This window comes from Ascaphus truei, chromosome 12 (genome assembly GCF_040206685.1).
Source record: "Ascaphus truei isolate aAscTru1 chromosome 12, aAscTru1.hap1, whole genome shotgun sequence".
NCBI lineage: Eukaryota > Metazoa > Chordata > Amphibia > Anura > Ascaphidae > Ascaphus > Ascaphus truei.
In genome coordinates, this window is record NC_134494.1 from 42,700,263 (window position 1) to 42,724,343 (window position 24,081).

General features: G+C 46.5%; 1 protein-coding gene across 5 annotated transcripts in view; it reads left to right on the forward strand.

Moving 5' to 3' along the window:
* LRRC4C (leucine rich repeat containing 4C) overlaps positions 1–22,982 on the forward strand; it is a 624,976-nt gene extending 601,994 nt beyond the window's left edge. For 4 of the 5 annotated variants that reach the window (XM_075567543.1, XM_075567545.1, XM_075567544.1 and 1 more), the window contains one exon: positions 20,019–22,982. In XM_075567543.1, coding sequence (XP_075423658.1) covers positions 20,061–21,974 — 1,914 coding nt within the window. In that variant the 5' untranslated portion in view covers positions 20,019–20,060 and the 3' untranslated portion in view covers positions 21,975–22,982. The remainder of the gene's footprint in view (positions 1–20,018) is intronic. The other variant, XM_075567546.1, reaches the window with a different exon arrangement.
* Positions 22,983–24,081: the final 1,099 nt, after the last annotated feature.

Sequence of the window (24,081 nt, forward strand, 5' to 3'; positions counted from 1 at the left end):
CTTCCCCTATGAGGAGTGGAGCCAGAGTCATTACCCAGCGATCAACTGTCCAGCCGTGGGCCGTGGCTACCCTTTCAAAAGTGAGGAGAAATGCCTCTGGGTCTTCGTTTGGTTTCATTTTATGCAGCATCACCGGTGGGTTATTTGGAATCCCTGGTCTGCCTGGGGCTGGGCCTTCGGCCAGCAATTGGAGTAGCTTTTCCTCTCGCCGGGCCTGTCGCTCATCTTGCTGGGCCTGTCGCTCAACTTGTTTCTCTGCTAGCTGGAGCTGTTGCTCAAGGAACTGAGAAAAAATTGTCTCCATTTTTTTTCCCCGTCTGTGTGTGTGTGGCCCTTCAGATACAGGGCCCGTCCAAAATCCCACTTCTGACACCACCTGTGGCAGGACGGCCTGTAGCCGAGGTCAGGGAACAGTCCACACGTGTAATTTCAGGATAAATGAAAACGTTCAGTGGCTTTATTTCTCCACAGCAACATAACATGCAGGTACACTGTCCCTTTAAGCAAATAAATCCTGCTCCACGTTGGGAGAAAACTGACTAACACAGCAGTCCTAGCTAGCAGGCTGGCTGGCTAAACCATACCCAAACCGTAAGAGTCTTTTTAAGAAGTCATGCAAACAAATGAAAGAAATCTTACTTTGGCTGCAGTAAGTAGTGTGCTGTATCCTTCTGGCTAGCAGCACATCTATCCATGTGCTCTCCTCTGACACAGACAGCTACTGCTGGTAACAAGATCCTTATCTACCTTGCTGGCTCTCAGGTATCAGCTTACATCATGATTAGCTAGCTTCCACCTGAGTTAACCCTTATGAGTGCTGGATGAAGCACTCAGACATATATTTCCCAGGCATAACTGATAGGGGTTGACTCCACCTGTCACAGGCATCCTAAAAATCCCAGGGAAGTCTGCCCGGTTGCGTATTCTCATCAGCCTAGCCATTGGGTTTCGGTTGTGCAGCAGGGTTTTGCTCCTGTATCTCGATGTACCTTCTGTTATGCAATAAATGAAAGCAGCGTTCCTGCTTGATTCCAATGTGTATTTTATGTACAGTACTGTAATGCCTATGGTGTTTTTACAGTTTGCGAAAGCAGTAGTGCTGCATTATCCTAATTGCAATCTATGTACATGGATATCTGTTATGCTGAAACTATGTAAAATCGTGATTTACTGCTCTGTTCAATATGGATCTGCAGGAGTTAACTCCCTCTTGCAAATGGAGCTGCAATCACATCAGAGTTAATTACATTAGAGTTTGGCATTGTATGCCTAGACACTGATGGGATTAGGCCTATTGTTGAGGAATCAGGGAGAGGTCTAATGCCTGCTGAGGGGTCTTGCTCTGCTGTATCAGACATTGTATACCCTGTACCTGTGGAGGGGGAAGTCCATGTATGGACATTGTCCTATACGGCCTACATCCTGAGGACTATGCTAAGGATGGGGATGACCATATTTGGGCATGCCATTTTGGGTTTCCTAATCCACTTTCAGGCCAAGTAATCTCATCAACTGGGCCTGGGGCCATGTGCAGAGACCAGGACTATTGTACCTCCCCAGACTGGCTGGCATCTCGCTGATTGGGACAGGGGTATAACTACTGCCTTCTCCCCAGCCTCATAGTTAGTTATTCTGGACCTAATAGCCTTTGTAAAGGCTTTGTGCTGACAGGGGACTGTGTGAGGGTCCCTGTAAATAAAGAGCTGACAGGGGACTGTGTGAGGGTCCCTGTAAATAAAGAGCTGACAGGGAGCGAGCAGAAGGGAACTGAGGAGACAGAGTGCAGGGGTCTGTAGCATTCGGTGGCGCTGTGGTCTGTGTGTGCAGCTTTGGCCAGAGCTGCTTGCAGTGCTGGATTGTGCAGCTTTGGCCAGAGCTGCTTGCAGTGCTGGATTGTGGGGGTGAGCCATATGGACAGGAAACCCCATGGGAATGATCCAAGCACCCCTGCAAAGGATACCAGCCACCCTCCTGTATTTGGAGGTTAGCTGCCGTGGGAACCAAGCGTTGGTTGGTGGCGATTTCCACTACACCAATAAGTAGCCAGGAGGCTATCAGGCGATGTGTCCCTTTTGTGTCCGGACTTTAGAAACAATGCAGTCTCCCTACTCTACTTTTGTTTCTGTAACAAATGTGGTTTTATTACAGCTACTGAATGCCCATTACAGCTGTATCAACTCCTCCGGAAGTGAAGGACCGGCCTTCATGTTTGCGGTGCCCAAAGTTGCACACTGGCTGAAGGCACCTTCTGTGGATGTAGTCAGGGGTACTTACCTGCAGGCGTTGCGATTCCTTGAAGAGCAACCCTCCTTCTGCAGCGTCGTGGCGTCATGAAGTTGCAGCGTCATGTGACGTCGCACTGTCATGGCAACTCGTTGCCATGTGATGTCGGGTCGCCATGACAACAGGAGGAGGGCCGCTCCAGAGAATGTAAGATAGCTTGCTCTCAACACACACACCCCGTAGGCACATGGCACAAGGCAACCGCCTTTCTCACTTTACCTTTAGGCTGGGCCTGCTGGCAGGGACCAGATAAACAAGTGTGTAAGTACTGTATATGCATACTACCTGTCACAGGAGACCAGAACTAGACCCAGGGACCCAGGGATCAAGGTACACACAGGATAAAGCAGTTCAATAAAGAATGGGGCATACGGGGGGAATCCCAGCTGGCTAGGTGCTCAGCGCCACATCAAATGCTTACCCAGGGCTTGCTTCCACTCTCCGACGAGGTAGGGAGAGTCGAAACCTCTTTTGGCACTTTTACATTTCCCGCTGACATGGTATCAGCCTCGTTTTTGGGTGTCTCTGGCAAAGCCTCGGAGCACACTGCTTAGATCACCTCCACATTAGAATTCAATTGAGCTGTGGAGCGCTGATTGGGTTCGATGTATCTAGCTTCCTCACTGCCATAAGAAAGCATGGTAGAGGGGCTGGCGACCAATCACAGAGAGGATGTTGTTCACTGACCAATTAGGAGCCTAGGGCTCCCCTGCATTGGTCAATCAGGGCTTGAGGAGTGTTTACAGAGTTAAAGGGCTTGTGGAGGGAAGTTCAAACGGGCCAATGAGAGCAGCGCCTAGCAGAGGGACCAGGCAACAGCTTTGCCTGGCCAACAGGATATCTCCCACTGGGCTGCACCTCTCTGTCTGTAGAGGCAACCATTTGGGTGTCTGCCCCTCTGCCTGATCTCCCCCCTAGACACTTTCTCCTTTGTCCCTGCACCTCATCCCTCAGCAGCAGCCAATTTCTCCGGACATGCGGGCATCCCAAAGGGTTTCTCAGCCCTGCATGTCCAGAGACTTTAGTTCTGCTTTACTGTGTGGCAAAACACATGTTTATACTTGCAGTAAAATGTGCACATACAGGAATAAAGAGTACACTTTTACATAGGATACAAGGGGCTACCAGGCTTGTAAGCACAGTGTAGCGCAGGGGTATAGTGGCCAGATTAGCCCCAGGGAAGATTGGCAGGGACCAGGGTGTAACCTTTCTTATACTTGTTCCTGGACCTCTTGCTGTCACATTATCCTTCTACCTGAGCTTGTAACCTTCGAGCTCTCCTCCCACTTACCCATACCCCCTCCCCCCTTTCATACCAACTCATATGACCACACAAGGTGTAATGAACACACAACACCATGCGGAGGTAAAACACCCCCCCGCTTCTTTAAACTTTAAACATACATTTTCCAAACCCTCTTTTAACCTGCCACTTTTCAAATCAACTGCCAGAGTAACCAACCTGTCACTCGGCTATCGGCGCATGACCGTGACCTCATGAAACGAGCCGGGAACCGCGCAGTACTGGGCGTCTACCAGATTAATCAAACCCTGAGTCCCACATACCCACCGCCCAGCGGATACAGCTCCCTCTGCCCAACTGCCTCTCATAGGCCGCACCTTGTAACAGGGTGTTATCCTACACAATGTAACAACATTACCGCAGCTGTGACAAATACAAAAACCATTACAAAACATTACACATATCCTCTTTTATTATTATTATTATTATTATTATTATATGAGAGAGAGCGAGAGAGAGAGAGAGAGAAAGAGAGAGAGAGAGAGAGAGAGAGAGAGAGAGAGAGAGAGAGAGAGAGAGAGAGAGAGAGAGAGAGAGAGAGAATAATGATAATACCAGTAAACACATACTGTACATGTCTAAAGAGGTAAAACCAGTCACATAAATGTCCAGAGAGGTAATACTGGACACATACATGTCCAGTATTACCTCTAATTTTTTACTGGACAGAGTGTCCAATACTGGACATCTGGCAACCCTATGACTACCACTACAGATGCAGCGGCCAAACATTTCACGATTTGTATTCCTGGGCATATCCATGTGGTGCCGCCTGATTTCTTCAAACTTTCACGCATTAAGACGTGTGTTTACTAGTTTTTTTATCGGGTGTTGTTGTCTTAAAATCTAAAAATCTAAGTGCAATTCAACCTGTCTTTTATTGCCATACAGTTCTGCAAGTGTGTGTAATTGTAATTTGAAGAGTAACATTACGAGTTCATACTGTACACTGTACATGGGAAAGAAATACTTTCTGAGGCTCCTTAGCCATACACAAATCCTCTAACAGTAGAAGAATAAGGGTGTGATTGGCAGCATTCACGGCAGCGTTCACGGAAGAATAACGAGTGAATGCCGCGTGAAATACAGCAGAGTTTATTAAAACGGCAATGTGAAATGTTCGGATAACGGCCGCTGCATCTCAAGCGCTCCCCCCTGCATTGAGTCAACTTATTCCTTTTTTTGTAGGAATACAATACGCAAGACGAAGATTCTGTAAATCCAGTTTAATTTGGGTGCATCCCCATCACCACACTCGGCCAGCGCATCTCCCCTGGAAAACCCCCTATCTAGGAAACATTGAAAGAATCCGCTAAATACTAGTAATTCTATCACCGTTATTAGGTGGCACTTACAGATGTGGCAGAAGTTCTTGCTCCCGTGGGCGGATGTAGCGGGTAGAGACAGGCGAAACCACCCAAATCAGTTTCCCGAATTTCTCGCATTTTCCCCTCAAAATCCGTTTCGCGGTATAAAATCCAAAAACGGATTTTGGTCGGTTTTAATCCACACGGATTCATCAAAATCCGCCATTGGATGCAGCCCGTGGATGGATTTGTAGAATCCAATCCATGCATCTAACAATCTGTTGGCAGATTCTTAATAATCCGCAGGTTGGATTTTACAATCCGTTCCCGGGCTGCGGAATCCGCAGAGTTTACATCTTATACATTATAACACAGACCATTGTGTAACATTCCTATGCCCATCGGTATTTCTGCCCCGGCTCTCACTACCGTGGTTTATCATTGAACATGCTGAAACTGAACAGACAACATTTACTCACAGGACTCGACTAACCTGACTGACATAACCAAGACAGGACAACATCGGGTAGGGACGGGGAGGGGGGGGGGGAGGTAAGAGATGCTTCGAGTAGCTTCTGGGTCTGTAATCATCCGCTTCAGTTGTTGGTTTTCACCGGGTGCCACTTGGGTGAACTCTTAGATGCTGATCTTAACAATGGGATGGGTCCTACCTGTCGCCTATAGTAGTCAGCGTATGTCATGCTCCATCACCAGAGAACGCATTTTCTGTTATTATTGCAACATTGTGATGGTATCTACCCCTGGGATGTCTGTGTGGGCAATCCATGGTGCCCATACTTTTAGGAAGTTGCTGCCAGTGTCGTTGACCCAGCTCGTCAACTGTTCCATCTGGCAGACGTGCCAAATTCTATTTCGAATTCTGGGGATTATTGGTAATTCTCGCTGTTTCCATACCGCTGCGATCTCACACCTGGTGGCGGTTGCCAAATGTGCAACCAATTTGTGTGCCGACTTTGGCAGTCCCTGGACTCATCTGCCCAAGAGGAACAGCCACGGGTCCAGGGGGATCTCCAAGTCGAGAATCCTTTGTATCCAACCTCTAATTTCCTCCCAAATCGGGACCACCTTAGGGCAGGACCACAGCATATGGAGTAAGTCAGCTACCTCCCCGCACTGCTTGGGGCAGAGCGGGGAGTATCCACCGACAAATTTAGACAGTTTTAGTGGGGTGTGGTACCAGCGCATCAGGACCTTATATGCGTTCTCTTTTAATGTTGAGCAGATGGAGCTTTTGGCTGCCGCTTGTAGGATGAGTGTCCAGTCTTCGTCTTCTAAAGTCTCCCCTAGATCAGTCTCCCATTTTGTCATGTAGTTCAGTCGGGTGTCTGCAGGTCCTTCTGGACAGACCACTTCCCTATACATTCTGGAGGTAAGTCCCCTTGTGTCCGTATCTCTGGAACACAGCTGTTCAAAATTGGTCCTTGCCGGTCGGATTGGGAATTTATTGTAAAATGCTCTGATCTGGAGGTAATGAAATAGTTTGGTGTTTGGCACCCCTTTTTCTGATTTGATTTGTGTAAAGGTTTTAATAAATTTACTCCCCTCCAGATCTTTTAGTCGCTTGTAACCCGACTGTGTCCAAACTATGAAATGGTGAGCACCTGTCATCCCTGGGGCGAAATCCGGATTCTGCAGTAGCGGGGTCATTAAGGAATGTTTGGATGTCAAGTTATGTCTAAATTTGGCATTCCCCCATACCGCTAGAGAGTTCGCCATTGCCCGCAGCAGCATCTCCACTGTGTTACCACATCGTTTAGGCAGCCAGATTAGGTTGTGCAGCTCTATTGGAGCACAACAGTCTCTCTCCAGTGCCACACACCGCCGCAATGACGGGTCGGAATGCCACTGGATAATTTGGCATAATTGCGCTGCTTTATAGTACGCCAACAAGCAAGGTACCGCTAATCCTCTTCTAATCGTTGGCTGTGTTAGTATGCTTTTTGCGATTCGCGGGCTCTTGTTGTGCCATATAAATTTCATGATTCTGGCCTGTAAGGCGAGGATGTCCGCCCGCACCAGGGGTATAGGGAGATTCTGGAACAGATAGAGCACCCAGGGAAGAAGATTCATCTTAATGCTGTGAATTCTTCCAAACCAGGAAATGCTATATCCCGCCCACACCCTGACATCCTCCTTCAGAGTCCGAAACAGTTTGGGGTAATTAGCTTTATATAAAGAATTATAATCCTTTGTGATGTAAATACCCAAGTATTTGATTGAGGAGGCTTGCCATTTAAAGTTAAAATTTAGTTCGATCAGTTTCTCTACCGCTTTTGGGAGGTTGAGATTGAGGGCTTCGGATTTGGACTGGTTAATTTTAAACCCCGAAATTTGATTGAATCTTCCCAGGATCTCAAATACATTGGGCAGGGAGGTAAGAGATTTTGACAGTGTCAGGACGACGTCATCTGCATATAGCGCCACTTTGTGGGACTGGTCCCCTACATCTATCCCTGCTACATTTGGATTAAGGCGGATATGCGCCGCCAGGGGCTCTATACATAGGGCAAACAGCAACGGGGACAGGGGGCACCCCTGTCGCGTCCCACCACGAATCTGGAATTGGTCTGAGGGGTATCCCTGGTGGCGCACCCTTGCTGTGGGGCCATGATATAAGGCTAGGATCGCCTCTAGAATGCGTCCTCCAAAACCAAAAGCTCTCAGGGCTGCGTCTAGATAGGTCCAGTCGATCCTATTGAAGGCTTTTTCTGCATCCAGACTTAATAACATAGACGGGATTTTCTTTTTATTGGCCAGATCGATTAAATCTATTATCCGTCTAGTGTTGTCTGCTGCTTGCCTTCCTCCAATAAACCCCACCTGATCCGGATGGATTAACCTCGGTAGGACGATACCCACCCTGTTGGCTATTAGTTTAGAAAAAAAAATTATGTCAGAATTGATCAGGGAGATGGGCCGATAGCTCTTACATTCTACCGGGTCCTTGCCTGGTTTGTGGATCAGCGAGATAGAGGCCTGGAGCATCTGGGATGGGAAGGAACCCCCTGCTAGAATTTCATTGAATAATTTCAGGAGATGTGGCGCTAGGATTTTAATGTATTTTTTGTAGTATAAATTTGAAAAGCCGTCCGGCCCAGGGGCTTTGGCAGGCTTGAGGGACTTTATTACGTCTGTTAACTCTTCTATCATGACGGCCTCCTGTAGTGCCTCCCTCTCCGCCCTGCCCAACCTAGAAAGTTGTGCCACTTTTAGGAATTTCTCTAATTTTTCTCTATTCTTATGTGTGTGGCTGACCTTATCTCCATCATAGAGAATCTCGTAGTATTGTTTGAACTCTTCTACTATTCGTCTAGGATTGGAGATGAGGTCCCCCCCCCCCCCCCTGTGTTCGAATTGCAGTGATACTATAATTTGGGAGCTTGTTACGTAATTTGTTGGCAAGTAAGTTATCTGGCTTGTTGGCTTTGTCAAAAAACTTCCGCTTAGACCAGGCCAACTCCCTCTCGGCCTTGGAGGTTAGCAACAGATTCAGCGTAATTTTAGTGTCAGAGAGCTACCTTAGGGTGCTTCCCTGTTTGTTGGCTAGATGGAGTGCGGAGAGATGTGCCACTCTCTCTCGTACCTCTTTTATCTGGGCCTCTTTTGTTCTCTTCGTGCGAGCTGCTAAATTCATTAGGATGCCCCTCAGGGTTGCCTTATGGGCCTCCCAGAGCATAGAGTGTGATGACACACTCCCGGTGTTGAGCTCGAAATATTCCTTGATTCTCTCTCCAATTTCCCACTCTGATGCTGGGTTCTTTAAAAGCAGCTCATTCAATTTCCAGTTCGCCCCGGGCCTGTCCCGCACCCCCAGTGTGCACCGCAGCTCTATGGGTGCGTGGTCTGACCATGAAATATCATGTATCCCAGAATGGGAGACCACGGGGACTGCTCTAGGAGATATCAGGAAGTAATCTATCCTACTGTATCTGTCATGCGGGTGTGAATAGAAGGTGTATGCTTTTGTCGTGGGATGCTTCTCTCTCCATATGTCTATCAGCTGACAATCTTTTATCCCTTGAGTTAGGTTTAGTACGTCATGTTTCTGTGGTAGGTTAGAGCCCATGCATCTGTTCATGTCTGGGTCCAGGGTTCTTTTAATGTCTCCTGCCATTATAACGCAACCACGTGCGATTGTATGTAATTTGTCAAAAAATGCCGTGAAGAACTGCGAAGTTTGTTCACATGGGGCATAGATGGATACCAAGGTGACCTCTTGACCATGTATCGTCCCTATTACAATTATGTATCGCCCATCTATACCTCTATGAGTCTCCGTCACTACCAGGGGTAGCCTGTTGTGGATCAAGATGGCCACTCCTCTTTTTTTAACTGCTGACGATGCTAAATAGACTGCCCTAAAGTGTTTGTAAAGGTATTTAGGGGCATTTTGTTTGGAGAAGTGTGTTTCTTGGATAAGAATGATATCAGCTTTTGTGTGGACGTAATCCCGGAAAGCAATCCTACACTTAATGGGGTTGTTAAATCCTTTAACATTATGTGAGATAAGGATCAATTCACTACTCATCTGGGTGGTGGTATGAACCCTCGACCAATAGAAGTGTTGCTTTCATCCCTGCTGCCGGTTCTTTCAGGTACCGATCTCCGGCTTCTTTTAAGACCCATCGGCTCTCTATTGGATGGTGTTCTCGTGGGGCTGGGAGGAAACACAGGGGAAACCCAGGGGGGGACACATGCACATGTACAAATAAGAACAACACATAAAGTTCCCAGAGTCCTGGCCCCGCCAACTTGACTCCGGGTCCCTCGCCTTTAGGAGCTGGGGGGACGCCGCAGGTAGCTAACCACCCGCTCCTCACCCTCCCTGCCTCCCCCCTCTTCCCAAAGGGCTTTACTGGAGCTGCCCAGCTCCAATCCCAGGCCCATGTAGGCCGCAGAGCAGGCTCGGCTCCCGTAGCCCCTGCCACGCTCTCAACTGTGCTAACCTATATAAACCTCCTTTTTTTAAATTTTTTATTATTTTTTATTTTTTAAAATGCCTCTCCTGTTTTGGCCCACTGCCGACATCCTCCTCTGCCTCCACATCAGGGTTGTAGAACTTTTCCTCAACTACCCGCTCCCCTATCAGGCGCGCTGAGATGTCCCTCCGTGCTCCGATTGTCTGCCCTAACCTCTCCAGCCGCTTGCATTGTCCCTATTATTCTTCTCCTCATAGGGCTGCCTGTCTCCTTTTTCACTCCAAGTCCTCCCTAGTTTGAGATGCCCCTCTCTTCTCCTCCTTTTTCTAACTCTCCACCTCCTCCGGTGTTCCTTCATCCCTTCTGAGCTCGCTTCCTACCCTCCTGCTGTGTCTCCCTCTAATTGCCCTCCTCCCCTACCTCTCCTTCCTCTCCGACCCCTTACTACATGCTCTCTCCCTTCCTTCTCTCTATCACTTAATGTCTCCTTCCTTTCCTCTCCCTCTCTCTTCGTCTCCTCCCCAACTCCTTTATGTCCCACTCTCTATCCCTTTGCCTACATCCCCTCTCCCTTCTAATCTGCTTCACTTCCCGAATTTGCCTCTTTTCTTAACTTTCCCCATCCTTCTAGCTACTCCCCTGTCACCTTCTTTACCTACTTGATGCTCGGTGTCTACCCTATCTACTAGCGCGTCTCCCTATCCCCTGTCATGTCTTACTTCTCTCTCTTCTTCAACTACACCCCCCGTTAACTTCCTCTGTCTTTCTGTCTACGTCCTACCACCCGCTCTTCTCATCAGCCCCCGTTGCCCTTTTCCTCTGTCCGCTGCTCGCCCGTCAGTCCGCCTCTCTCCCGCTTTCTCTCCTCGGAGCACACTGACAATGTTCCACCCCCGTGCCCGGAGTCCGTTCGACGTTTTGCTGCGCCCTCTGCCATGACTGTCGCTGCTTCCCGCTCCCTGTTCATGCTCCAGCGGCTGTGCATGCGTCCGGTGGTTCCACTTCCGGTCGCGGCTCTCTTGCGTCGTTTCCCTGCTACGCTGCCCATCCAAGATGGCCGCTGAGCCATTTCCATCCTGTCCCTGGACGTCCGGTGGCCGCCATTTTGGATTTGTCTTCTCGCCAGGCTGGATGTGTTCGCGCTCACCTCCTGGCTGGCGTGGATTTCCGGCTTCTGCGTTCCAGCTGCCTCGTGACTGCGCCCATCTTTGGACCTCGTGAACCGCATTCGCAGGTGAGTGTCTTCTAGGCTCGACCTGGTGGCCTCTGCTCTACAGGATCGTGGGCCGAGGGGCTCCCGTTGCATGTTTCCATTGATTTGGAGAGCGGGTCCGAGGGTATCTGCCTGCCACTCCCGGGCCCGACCCAGGCGGGGGGGGGGACATCGTGTGCTGGGGGGACATCGTGTGCTGGGCCAAACTTTTAAACTGAACCATCTAAACGGAAACTGGACAAACTGGTGAAAGTGTTTATCAGTGGGCTAATCCGCTTCTCAACGATTATCCCTCGGAGACCATGGGGCCCGTCCCACCGTAGCCCACCTGGGGCCCGGCGCCTCCTCTGCGTCCTCTCTTGCGGTCGGGGCTCCCCCAAGGCCCAGCTTCTGTAAGAAAGCCTCCCCCTCTCCTGGTTCCCTCAGTGAGACCAGTCTCCCATTCCTGCTGACCACTAGACCAAATGGAAAGGTCCAGCGGTAGCTCACATTTTTCTCCCGGAGGATCTTGGTGACCGGGAGCAATGATCTGCGTCTCAGCAGAGTCATGGGGGACAAGTCTTGAAAAGTCAGCATGCGGGCCCCCTCGAATTCGATTATAGGCAGGGAGCGGGTCTTCTGTAGGATGGCCTCCCTGGTACTATAATAGTGCATTCTCACTATTATGTCGCGTGGTTGCTCCGACTGCATAGGCCTGGAACGCAATGCTCTATGGCAGCCATCCATCTCGAGTCGCTCCTTTGGTATCTTCGGTAAGAGCTCCCCCAACCATCGCAGTAAAAAGTCCTCACCCTCCCCGGCTGACTCAGGGACCCCCCCTGATTCGGACATTGTTACGCCGATCTCTGTTTTCTGCGTCCTCTTGTTTATCCCGCAGTTCGTCAATTTGTGCTTGTAACGCTCCAGTTTTCTTTTCATTGTGCTTGGTTGCTTTTGTTGTTAAATCCAGTTGTGTTTCTACTTGTCCAGTACGCTCCCCCAACCTGCCCACTTCTCTCCCCAACTCTTTTATTTCTGCTTGCAGTAAAGTCTTTAGATCGTTATATAAACGATTGAAATCACAGATTCTGACCGGGAGAAACTCAGGGTTTTCATTTTCTTCCCGCTCCCCCTCCCGCTCTGAATCAGAGCCCTGATTCGAACTCGGCTCCATTGCAGCGTCCGCTGTGCTGCTTCTGGTACTGCCAAAATATTGGGGGAGTCCTTTTGATTTCGGAGTTTTGACTAGTCGCTTCGCCATCCTGATGTGAAGGGGAGTTATTAGTGGTGTTTTTATCGTGTTTCGGCTGATTTTGAAGGTTTTATTTTGACTATTTCTAAGAGCGGGGCACAGAGCACCTAGATCACACTGCCATACTCTCTGCTGCCGCGCATGCGCCTCTGAATCGCCCTTTTTAAGATTGATCCGCTGAAATCCGCAGACCAAAGGAACCAGTTTTTCCCCAAAATTTGCCCACCTCTGTGCCATTGTGTTTGAATCAGGTGTGTGTGATAAACGGGAGGGGCTAACACATTATTGCACCCACGCTGTAATAATACCTGCTACACCCGTACTCCTTCTGCTAAGCATAGACTTTCTTATCACACTTGTATTAGATCTCTGCTCTGTTTATCTCACACCATACACTTTATATGGCAAGCTCACAGGGCCAGAATTAACGTTAATATCTGGTGGTAGGGTGGCCAGGCGGCTTCTCCAAAAGTACTGGACACAATGGTGAAAGATACGACGCACTCGAGACACACAAACACACACACACACACACTCACACACCGCTCTCACCTCTCTCTGCTCCATGTTGTTGCCTTCTCTCTTTGGCCCCACCCCTTATCTCCTGACACCTCCTCCGGATTGGCTGCATTACCCAGAAGCAGCCAATCAGGATGGAGGAAGCTTCCCAGCCCTCTAGCAACAGCCCTGCTCTCTCCCTGCTCGGGGAAATCCCACGGCCCCCTCCAAGCCAGTCAAGTCACTATATCCAGAGAGGTAATACTGGTATACACGTACACGCCCAGAGAGGTAATACTGGTATACACATACACGCCCAGAGAGGTAATACCGGTATACACATACACGCCCAGAGAGGTAATACCGGTATACACATACACGCCCAGAGAGGTAATACCGGTATACACATACACGCCCAGAGAGGTAATACCGGTATACACATACACGCCCAGAGAGGTAATACCGGTATACACACACACGCCCAGAGAGGTAATACCGGTATACACATACACGCCCAGAGAGGTAATACCGGTATACACATACACATACACGCCCAGAGAGGTAATACCGGTATCCACATACACGCCCAGAGAGGTAATACTGGTATACACATACACATACACGCCCAGAGAAGTAATACCGGTATACACATACATGTCCAGAGAGGTAATACCGGTATACACATACACGCCCAGAGAGGTAATACCGGACACATACATGTCCAGAGAGGTAATACCGGTATACACATACACGCCCAGAGAGGTAATACCGGTATACACATACACGCCCAGAGAGGTAATACCGGTATACACATACATGTCCAGAGAGGTAATACCGGTATACACATACACGCCCAGAGAGGTAATACCGGTATACACATACACGCCCACAGAGGTAATACCGGTATACACATACATGTCCAGAGAGGTAATACCGGTATACACATACATGTCCAGAGAGGTAATACCGGTATACACATACATGTCCAGTATTACCTCTAATTTTTTACTGGGCAGTGTCCAACTACAAGACAGTCCGGTTGAATACTGGACAACTGGCAACCATAGGTGGTGATCTAATCCCCAGATCATTTATGTCCTCCTCTCAGCCCCTCCCCCACCCCTCTCTCCCCCATTATTTTACAGTTGCGGCGTGCTACACTGTAAAATGCTGAATGCATAATACATTCCAATAGTGTTTTAAACATCACGTTTCTGCCATTAAAATGGTCAAGTAAAAACATGTGTCCCTGCAGACATGCATTTCTTTTTAAATACCTTGAACTTTAGCACTACCCTGAAACCATTCCATTTAATTCTGTTTGTATTATGTCATTACGCTCCCGCATCAAAGTACATTTTAGTGTGATTGCATTTGCAGTGGCTAGCTGAGTCCACATTACTTCCTTCTATAGCGAAGAACTGGGAAGTTATTGCTGCTTTAAAACCTGGTCACCAGCCAGCCATGGTTAAACTTCCCATCCTTGGTAACCATGGAAACCTTTTAAGGTAGCACCAGCTTTTTTTTTTTAGGGCTCCAATTTACAAACTGTTTAATTATGATAAGATAGAAAAATCTGTTAGAGGGAATGTGATTATCACTTTGATGACACCTGTATACAATGCTACGTATTATACAAGTTGGAAAAATGCAAAGGTAATATCAGGAAATTGCTGTTTTTATTGATGTTTTATGCAAAAGAGCAAGTATTGTTTTTATTTCAATTAGACATTTAGAATCCTTAATGTTTCAGACTGCGGAGAGATTGTAGAATCTCCCATCTAAGGGTTCCACGCATGGGAGTTAGGCACCCACGGGAGCACTTAATTTGGATAACCATTGTGAGATGTACACTATCTATGCAACGAGGTAAAGCAACGTGGAACAGAGCAGGTAGAGGCATTCAGAAGGGTGGAGATAATATAGCCACACACAGACGCTGTAATATGCAGGAATGTGTTCGACTTCCTATGCAGATAGAATGGCTACATTAAAGCAGTATGTAGGGCAAGGGTTCTATCCTGGTAGTTTCGTGAGGCAGAGGAGCTACATTATGGCCAATCTAACTCCATGTCATCAGAAGACTATAGCACAGTCCTAATTCCCCAAGGTACACTGTGCAGGACAGCTGTAAACCAGAAGGATTGGAAAAGACAATATCCAGTTAAAGAAAAGAGACAAGTGCTGGACTGATATCTGGTAATGATTATCGTGCAGTTGGGTTGGAATTACTGTCCATATCATGAGAGGAAGATGCCCCATCTGGGTCAAACTGACTATCTGTGCTTGCAGAACAAAGAGTTGGATCCTCAGAAGGGCGCTCATTTTTTAACATTGTTATCTCAATGTAACGTATCCATATCTGTAACGCGTATCCCCAAAGGGCAACGATGTCCTGGCATTTTCCTTAAAAATAACAGATCCATACATTTTAGTGGACCTTACGCTTCTTCATATGCAAATCATACGGTAATGTGCATTTTACCAAACAACAGAGATCCTCAGAGCGCGTTACTGTTAGCGCATAATACTAAGGCGACCATATTTAGCACCTTCCAAAAGCCGCCCTTACTCTCATCCAGTCCCTGATTATCATTGAGTTATTTCTGGGAATCGCTTAAAATCAATGTATAGAATTTAACCCTTTCATTATGAAAAATTACAGGTCATACAAAGATATATATCATGGATCATACACATGTCTGAAAACGCATCATAAACTATATTATGTTTATGAGTGATTAAAGTGATATGTTTGTGTGAACTAATATGGGATATAATGTAATAATGACTGTATAAAGTATGGGTGTGTTATAATGTATCTCCCTACTGTACATACCTCAACAATATTAATTCATTTTTAATTTCATTTATAGGACATTTATTTTAATTGTACGTTAATCTAAATTAAATATTCATTAATATTGTTGAGGTATGTTGGGATATACATTATTGCACACCCATACTTGATTCAGTCATTATTACATTATCTATATCTATATTTTTGAAACCATTGTATGTCCGTGACTAGGGGCAATCACATTGGACCTTTGGCCTGTCACTCCGCCTCAGGCCAATGAGATGGCTCCCTTGGCCCGCCCGCCCCCGCACACCTCTCATTGGCCGGTGTGATCTAACAGTTTCTCAAACACACCCCTGTGCCCCCCTCACCACAAACCCCCCCGCCCCCCCTCACCAACCTCACCGCAAACCCAGCCTCCCCGGCGCCACTACCCGCGGGCAGCGACGCTCGCTCCTCGGCGCCGCCAGCAAGCCTCCTCCCCCTCACCTCTCGACACGTTGCCTCCCGCCTCTCACATGCCGCCGCCTGCCCACTCGGCTCTTCTCCTCGGGCGCCGTATTACCGCCGGGAGCGCCAGCAAGCAGGTACCCCTCCCCCCCGCGGCCGAGCCGGGAGCACCGGGTGGCGCAAGCAGGTACCACCCCACAAACTCCCCACCCCCCATGGCCGGGGGCACCAGCAGGTACCACCACTATTCCCCCTGGGGCCGGGAGCGCCGGGGGGCGCCAGCAGGTACCACCACTATTCCCCCCACAGCCGGGAGCGCTGGGGGGCGCCAGCAGGTACCACCACTATTCCCCCCGCGGCCGGGAAGCAGGGAGCGCGAGCAGGTATCATCACCACCACCCCCCTGACTGACGCAAGCACACACCCCCTGACTGATGCACGCACACCCCCTGACTGACACACGCACACACCCCCTGACTGATGCACGCACACCCCCTGACTGACGCATGCACACCCCCTGACTGACGCACGCACACACCCCCTGACTGACGCACGCACACACCCCCTGACTGACGTATGCACACACCCCCTGACTGACGTACACACACACCCCCTGACTGACACACGCACACACCCCCTGACTGATGCACGCACACACCCCCTGACTGACGCACGCACACCCCCCCTGACTGATGCACGCACACCCCCCTGACTGACGCACGCATGCACCCCCTGACTGACGCACGCACCCCCTGACTGACGTGCACGCACACACCGACTGACGCGCACACATGCACACACTGACTGACGCACGCACGAACACACCGACTGACACGCACGCACACACCGACTGACGCGCACGCACACACCGTCTGATGCGCACACACACACTGACTGACGCGTGCACACGCTGACTGACGCGCGCACACACACTGACTGACGCGTGCGCATGCTGACTGACGCGCGCACGCACACTGACTGACGCGCGCACGCACACACTGACTGACGCGCACGCACACACTGACTGACGCGCGCATGCACACACACACACTGCATGAAGCTGTAAAGGGGGGGAACGGAGCTGTAAAGGAGGGAGAGGGGGACTGGATTGATGTGAACGGGGGACAAACAGAGAGGGTGTAGACAGGGGAAGAGAGAGAGGGGGGAGGAGAGAGGAGAGAGAGAGGAGCAGGAACAGGAACATTACATCCCGGGCAACGCCGGGTCTCTCAGCTAGTATACCATATAATTAAGTGAAAAAGTTCAGTGTAAAAATAATAAATTTCTAATATTATAACGCTGGAGGTTTTGCTAACAGACTTTATTTCTGCATATGATTAGTCTTGAGGATCCCCATTTATTGAAGGAAAAATAACACCCGTTACCTAATTGGGTAACATAGCGTTATTTTCACTAATTTAGCCCACTTCTGAGGATTTACCCCTAAGTCTCTCAGAATTTCACCAGTTGGGATTCACAGACAGAAGCCGCCCAGGGCTGGACAACAGCAGAATGCAAGCACCTCAGCGCCAGATTGTCTTGTTATAGTAACTCCATCCCCCAGTCGATAGTGGTATCCATATAAATTGCTATCTACCCTCACATTTTTCACAAAGTAGCCAGAGTGACACTGCTGCTTAAATAGGCTTTTCTGAATTATCGTGCCAAATATTAGGATACAAAGTAGCTTAAAAAAGTAGAAATGTTAAGGTTTCGAATGTATTGTAGTTTCCTAAAAAAGGGGCATTTGTCAATCAATTGTATAATCAATTACAATTATAGACCAAGTTCTAATAATGTAATAAAACAGAGTCGATTGAATTGACGATTGAATTGACACCGAGAGAGAGTATAAAGAATGATGTACATCATCCAACATTGTAAAAATGCATAGCTTTTATAGCGCTGAAATGAACTACAGGGATGTGCTAAATAATAGATTTTCTTTTTGTAACAAGCCTTTTTATGGTAAAATGAAACCACATTTTGCTTAACGTGAGCAACCTTTCCTGATACATATGTTGTTCTACTGAAAGCATGCATTATACATTTCTGTGCTCCAGGTTATGAATGTGCTGTGAGCTGGGTGTAATTTATAAGACTTCACTTATGGCTGATTTATAGGAAATTTCATTAATCTCTACAGCAAAGGGACCTTGCAGTGAACAGCAGATTGGAAATGAACCCAGGGCTGTGGGTTAGAATGAGGGACAAATGTATCAGCAGTACAAGATTCCACTCTAAAAGCCCATTTTGTATAAAGAGCCCAGGGAATATTTAAGATCTAAACAAGAATCCCCCCAGTAGCAGCTGCAGAGACACAGGGCTGGGTATCAAGCAGACCACTTCCACATTGTATTAACACTGTGCAGTCCAACAACTATTCAGTATCCCACCTCTTCCACAGAATACACCCAATGTAATAACTTGTATATTGTGCAGGGTAGTGATTTAAAGACCTGAACCGGCCGGGGCGGCTTTTTTATTAGAAAGAATGGCTGTGAACAGCACAGGTTCCCCAACCTTTCCTCCTGTCCCAATGCAACATCAGCGCTGCCTGTAGCTGCTCCTTTAATCGTATGCAGGTGGCAGCCTGGGGAGGATGCCACTCAAAGATGGACGTTTCCCATGTTATCTGCAACCCATGGTAGTGGAAATTTTTTCCAAGGTGAAATCAAAAGAATAAAAGACACAGCTGGATACTTTTAATATCACTTTGCATTTTTGTGATTTGGGGAATATTTTTTTTTTAGTGGCTCTGTTCCTCACCCCACATTAAGGGTCAAATCTTATAGTGTTAAAAAGGGATAATTGGTCGCCAAACTGTGTTGTGTGTTCCCGGGAGCCCCGACAGAGAATGTGGAAAGCAGCTGAGTGCCACGGGAGGGACACATTTTATGAGCCACTGAAAGAATTGCTTTGAATATATATGGCACTGTGTTCTAATGATGATGATGCTATAAACATCACATACAGTACCAATCATACTTACTCTTGTACACTGGTTGTATTTGGGACCCCGTGTATCCATCTGATTATTTTTCTGTAGGATTGAAGGATGTTTAAAGCTGCAGTTCAGTCAATATCCTGCATGTGTGTTTTTTTTTAATAAATCAGTTCTGTAGTAAGAAAAAATACTTTTAGCATTTTCTGTTTTAAAAAACAACAACTTTGAAAGACAAATTTTCTTGTATTCTATTTTAACAGCCATTTGCTAAGGCACTGCCCCTTCATGTCCTGTCACAAGACCTGGCACACCCCTTTGTCAGCCCTGCCCTCCCTCTAGCACATGTCAGTGCAGGAGTCGTCATGAATATTCATGAGCTTCCACTGACAGACAAGCAGAATATAAACAGATCCCTTCACTAATTATGTCACCAAATTTCGACCTATCAATACATGGAGAACGAATTGACCTGCAGCTATACAGTTCTTTAGGTAATTAGAGATTGCACACATAAAACTATTGAAGTAAAAAAAAAAAAAAAAAAAAAAAAAAAAGACTGAACTGCAGCTTTAAGCATGGACAAGAGTTCATGGTTATATTTATACTCTTAATACCAGTGTGCTTTTCCCCATCCAAATGAAGTAGTGTAAAACATAGAAGTGCTTCCTGGTGACATTTCGTGAACAATTCCATTGTTTATCCCAATATACTGTATATGGGAAAAAAGTATACATTTGTCTCAGATCAGATGAACTGTAATGTATGAATCAAAAAAATACCTTTTGGGGGTCTTTTTATCAGTATTCCCTGGCTGTAAAACAATAGCTACAGATTTATCAAAGAATAGGAATCCCCGTGCAAGCAATTAGATTTTGTTCTCTTTGATACATCTGGTGCAGCTGTACGGCCCCAATTTTGCAGCCTGGAACGTTTCATATATACAGTAGACCCTTTATTTCATTGCTATATAGCTAGCCAACAGTATCATTAATGAAAACTAGATATAGGATCATTGGTGCTTAATGTTATATTCTTTTCTTTTTCAGACTACTGGAACTCCTGAAGGACCAAACACAATCAAATTATGAATGTTGAACAAGATGACATTACATCCACAGCAGATGATGATAGGTCCTAGGTTCAACAGGGCCCTATTTGACCCCCTTTTTATTGTGCTGTTGGCTCTTCAGCTTCTTGTGGTGGCTGGTTTAGTCAGGGCTCAGACCTGCCCTTCTGTATGTTTTTGTAGTAACCAGTTTAGCAAGGTCATTTGCACCCGGAGAAACCTACGAGAGGTCCCAGACGGTATTTCCACCAACACAAGGCTGCTAAACCTCCATGAGAACCAGATCCAAATAATCAAAGTGGACAGTTTTAAACACTTAAGACACTTAGAAGTTTTACAGTTGAGTAGGAATCACATTAGGACAATTGAAATCGGGGCCTTCAATGGCTTGGCAAACTTGAACACGCTGGAACTTTTTGACAATCGTCTGACCACCATCCCTAATGGAGCTTTTGAGTATTTGTCAAAACTGAAAGAGCTTTGGCTGAGGAACAATCCTATTGAGAGCATTCCATCGTATGCTTTTAATCGTATCCCTTCTCTGCGCAGGTTGGATTTGGGAGAGATGAAAAGATTGTCATATATTTCAGAAGGAGCATTTGAGGGCCTTTCAAATTTAAAGTATTTGAACCTTGGGATGTGCAACCTTAGAGAAATCCCCAACCTTACCCCTCTTGTAAAACTTGATGAGTTGGACCTTTCTGGGAATCATTTGTCTGTTCTCAGGCCAGGATCCTTCCAAGGACTAACCCATCTACAAAAACTGTGGATTATGCATTCACAAATTCAGGTGATTGAAAGGAATGCCTTTGATGATCTACAGTCTCTGGTGGAGCTCAATTTGGCACACAATAATCTAACTTTACTGCCTCATGATCTTTTCACACCTCTCCATAGCCTGCAAAGGATTCAGTTGCACCACAACCCTTGGAATTGCAACTGTGACCTTCTTTGGCTTAGCTGGTGGCTCAAAGAGATCGTTACCACTGGTAGCACGTGCTGTGCTCGTTGTAGCACTCCTCCCAGTTTAAAAGGAACCCACATAGCAGAGTTGGACCAGAACTATTTTACATGCTACGCCCCTGTGATTTTAGAGCCTCCAGCTGATCTGAATGTCACGGAAGGGATGGCAGCAGAGCTTAAATGTCGGGCATCAACATCATTGACTTCTGTTAGCTGGATTACTCCAAATGGATCGATTATGACCCATGGGGCTTACAAAGTGCGTATTTCTGTGCTCAATGATGGCACATTAAACTTTACAAATGTAACAGCGCGTGACACGGGCTTGTACACGTGCATGGTGAGTAACTCTGCGGGGAACACCACTGCCTCTGCGACACTGAATGTGACTGCAACGGAAAATGGTTACACGTACTTTTCCACCGTTACTGTAGAGACTGTGGAGCCATCTCAGGATGAGGCACGGACCACAGAACACAATGTGGGCCCAACACCGGTCATTGATTGGGAAACCACCAATGCAACCACCTCTCTTATGCCGCAGAGCACAAGGTCCACGGAGAAAACCTTCACCATCCCAATTACGGATGCTGGGATCCCAGGGATAGATGAAGTTATGAAGACCACCAAAATTATAATTGGCTGTTTTGTGGCCATTACCCTCATGGCGGCTGTGATGCTGGTCATTTTCTACAAGATGAGGAAACAGCATCATCGGAAGAACCATCACGCTCCGACGCGGACTGTTGAGATTATAAATGTGGACGATGAACTCACGGCTGACACCCCTATTGAGAGTCACTTGCCCATGCCTGCCATAGAGCACGAGCATTTAAACCATTATAACTCTTACAAGTCCCCTTTTAATCACACAACAACAGTGAACACAATAAATTCAATACACAGCTCTGTGCATGAACCTTTATTGATTCGAGCAAACTCTAAAGACAATGTACAAGAAACTCAGATCTGAAAACTTACAGTGGACCAGATTAAGAGCAAAAACAGACAATTTATTAAAACAAAAAGGACTAAAGTGACTGGGCTAAATCTACTGTTTCCAATAAAAAAAAAAAGTGTCTTTACAAAAAAAAAAAAAAAAAGAAATAATAAAAAAACAAAGAAATTTATTTATTAAAAATTCTATTGTGATCTAAAGCTACTGAAATCCTGTGTATTCCTCAGAAGCTGAATTTTGCTGCTCTTGGTTTCTCCGAATTGGCCATATTTTTCATAGAAAATGTAGAGTCCCTAAGAAGAATTTTGTAAGAAATCTGTTACATTTTGAGATTTTTATGCTGAACACTAGAGGTGCGACTTGGTCACTAGCCTAACTTATTCTCAAACACTTTCTCAATTCCAATTTGTTTCTTTTCATGGTGTAATAGCCCATTGTAGCATTGTGTATTTCTTTTAAACCACCCCCTCTCCACAGCAGCAAACGGTTTGTAAATGGCTTGACAGGGAATGCAGTCGTATCAGTAGATTTATAAGAGGAGACTCAAATAAAAGCATAAATCCTTTATTTTTCATGAAAGGACCTATTCTGTATTTTGCAGAAACTCTATTCTGTGAAAAAGCATAAAGAAAAAAAAATTGCAGTGTAAGAATCTCCAGTATAAACCCACAATAATTTAAACTCTTCTAGAACAACCCGAATTTGTAGCTTCAAACACTAAACTAAGTGTGATAAATAAAAGCAAATTGTTGGTTTTCTGAACTCGAACACAGCTTCTTTGTAATCTGTAGGTCTTGGGAATGATTTAACTACTTGTGTGAAGGATTGGCCCTCTTGAGTATTACTTTGCAATGTGTTACAAACCCCACGTGAAAAAAAAAATGAATGTTAAAAAATGGACAGAGCTTTGCTATAGCTCGAATATTAATGTGACGTGTGTTACTTGTGTCACAAATTAACACAATATCCCAACATATAGCAAAGTGTCACATTACAAATCTGGGTGGCAGAAAAATGAATCGGTGTTGCACACAAGAGAAAAGAAAAGGCATCGGGTAGCATTTTCAGCCAAACATAAACGGGACATTTCCTTGTCTTAAAAAAATGTCCTTCATGTGTGGAGAAAAACACTGGTATATGACCAACATTGTTGACATCATTTAAATCCTCCTGTATGCAGCTCCTATTGATTTTTCATAGCAACAATTCTCTGCTTTGGGATAGATAGATGGGGGTGAATTTTGTACCAGCTGAATGTTTCAAATCCTACAGTTAATGGGTGAACATTATTTTTTTTTTTATGTCAACAGTATAACAAAAGTTTGCAATATAACAGAACATACTGGTACGTTCTAATTTTCAATGAAATGTTCTCTCCGGTTCTAGGTCGCTCTAACCATCAAAAGGAACACGGTGACCTGGAAAGAAAAGTTGACCAATAAGCGATGAAGACGTTCTACTCTGGAAGATTTAAATTCCATTTATTTGAATAGCGCGGGAGAGGTCAACTCCAGTCCTCAAGATCCACCAGCAGGTCAGGGTTTCAGGATATCCCTGCTTCAGCACAGGTGGTGAAGTATTCGACTGAGCCACCTATACTGAAGCAGGGATATCCTGAAAACCTGACCTGCCGGTGGCCTTTGAGGACGGGAGTTGGCCACCCCTGGAATAGCCCTTATAACTTTACTGACAAGGAGAAAATGTATTACCGGCACCTTGAATAGTGGCTTCTGAGTATGGCTGCATGTTTCCAGCAGCCTCGAGCTTCTTCTACAGTACAAACAGGCTCTGAGTCATGATAGGGACCCTCAAAAGGGATCCACATGGGGTGCCTATGTGCTTGGAAATAAGGGGGGGGGGGAGGTTCTAATAACCTGTAAACTGTTAAATAACCAAAGTAATGCATATTTATGGTAAGCCAGTACACACAGAACATGACTGGCACAAGCACACAGCCCGATCCAGAGGTTGCCAGAGCTCCAGTCCGGAATCCGACCACAGTACCACCTGATGGATCTGAAATCTTTCATTCTATCTCATGTTTTTCTTCTTGTGTTCAAACATGCACACTGCCAAGTAGCAATCACCCAACAGCATACCTCCTACATCTTTTATGCCTCCT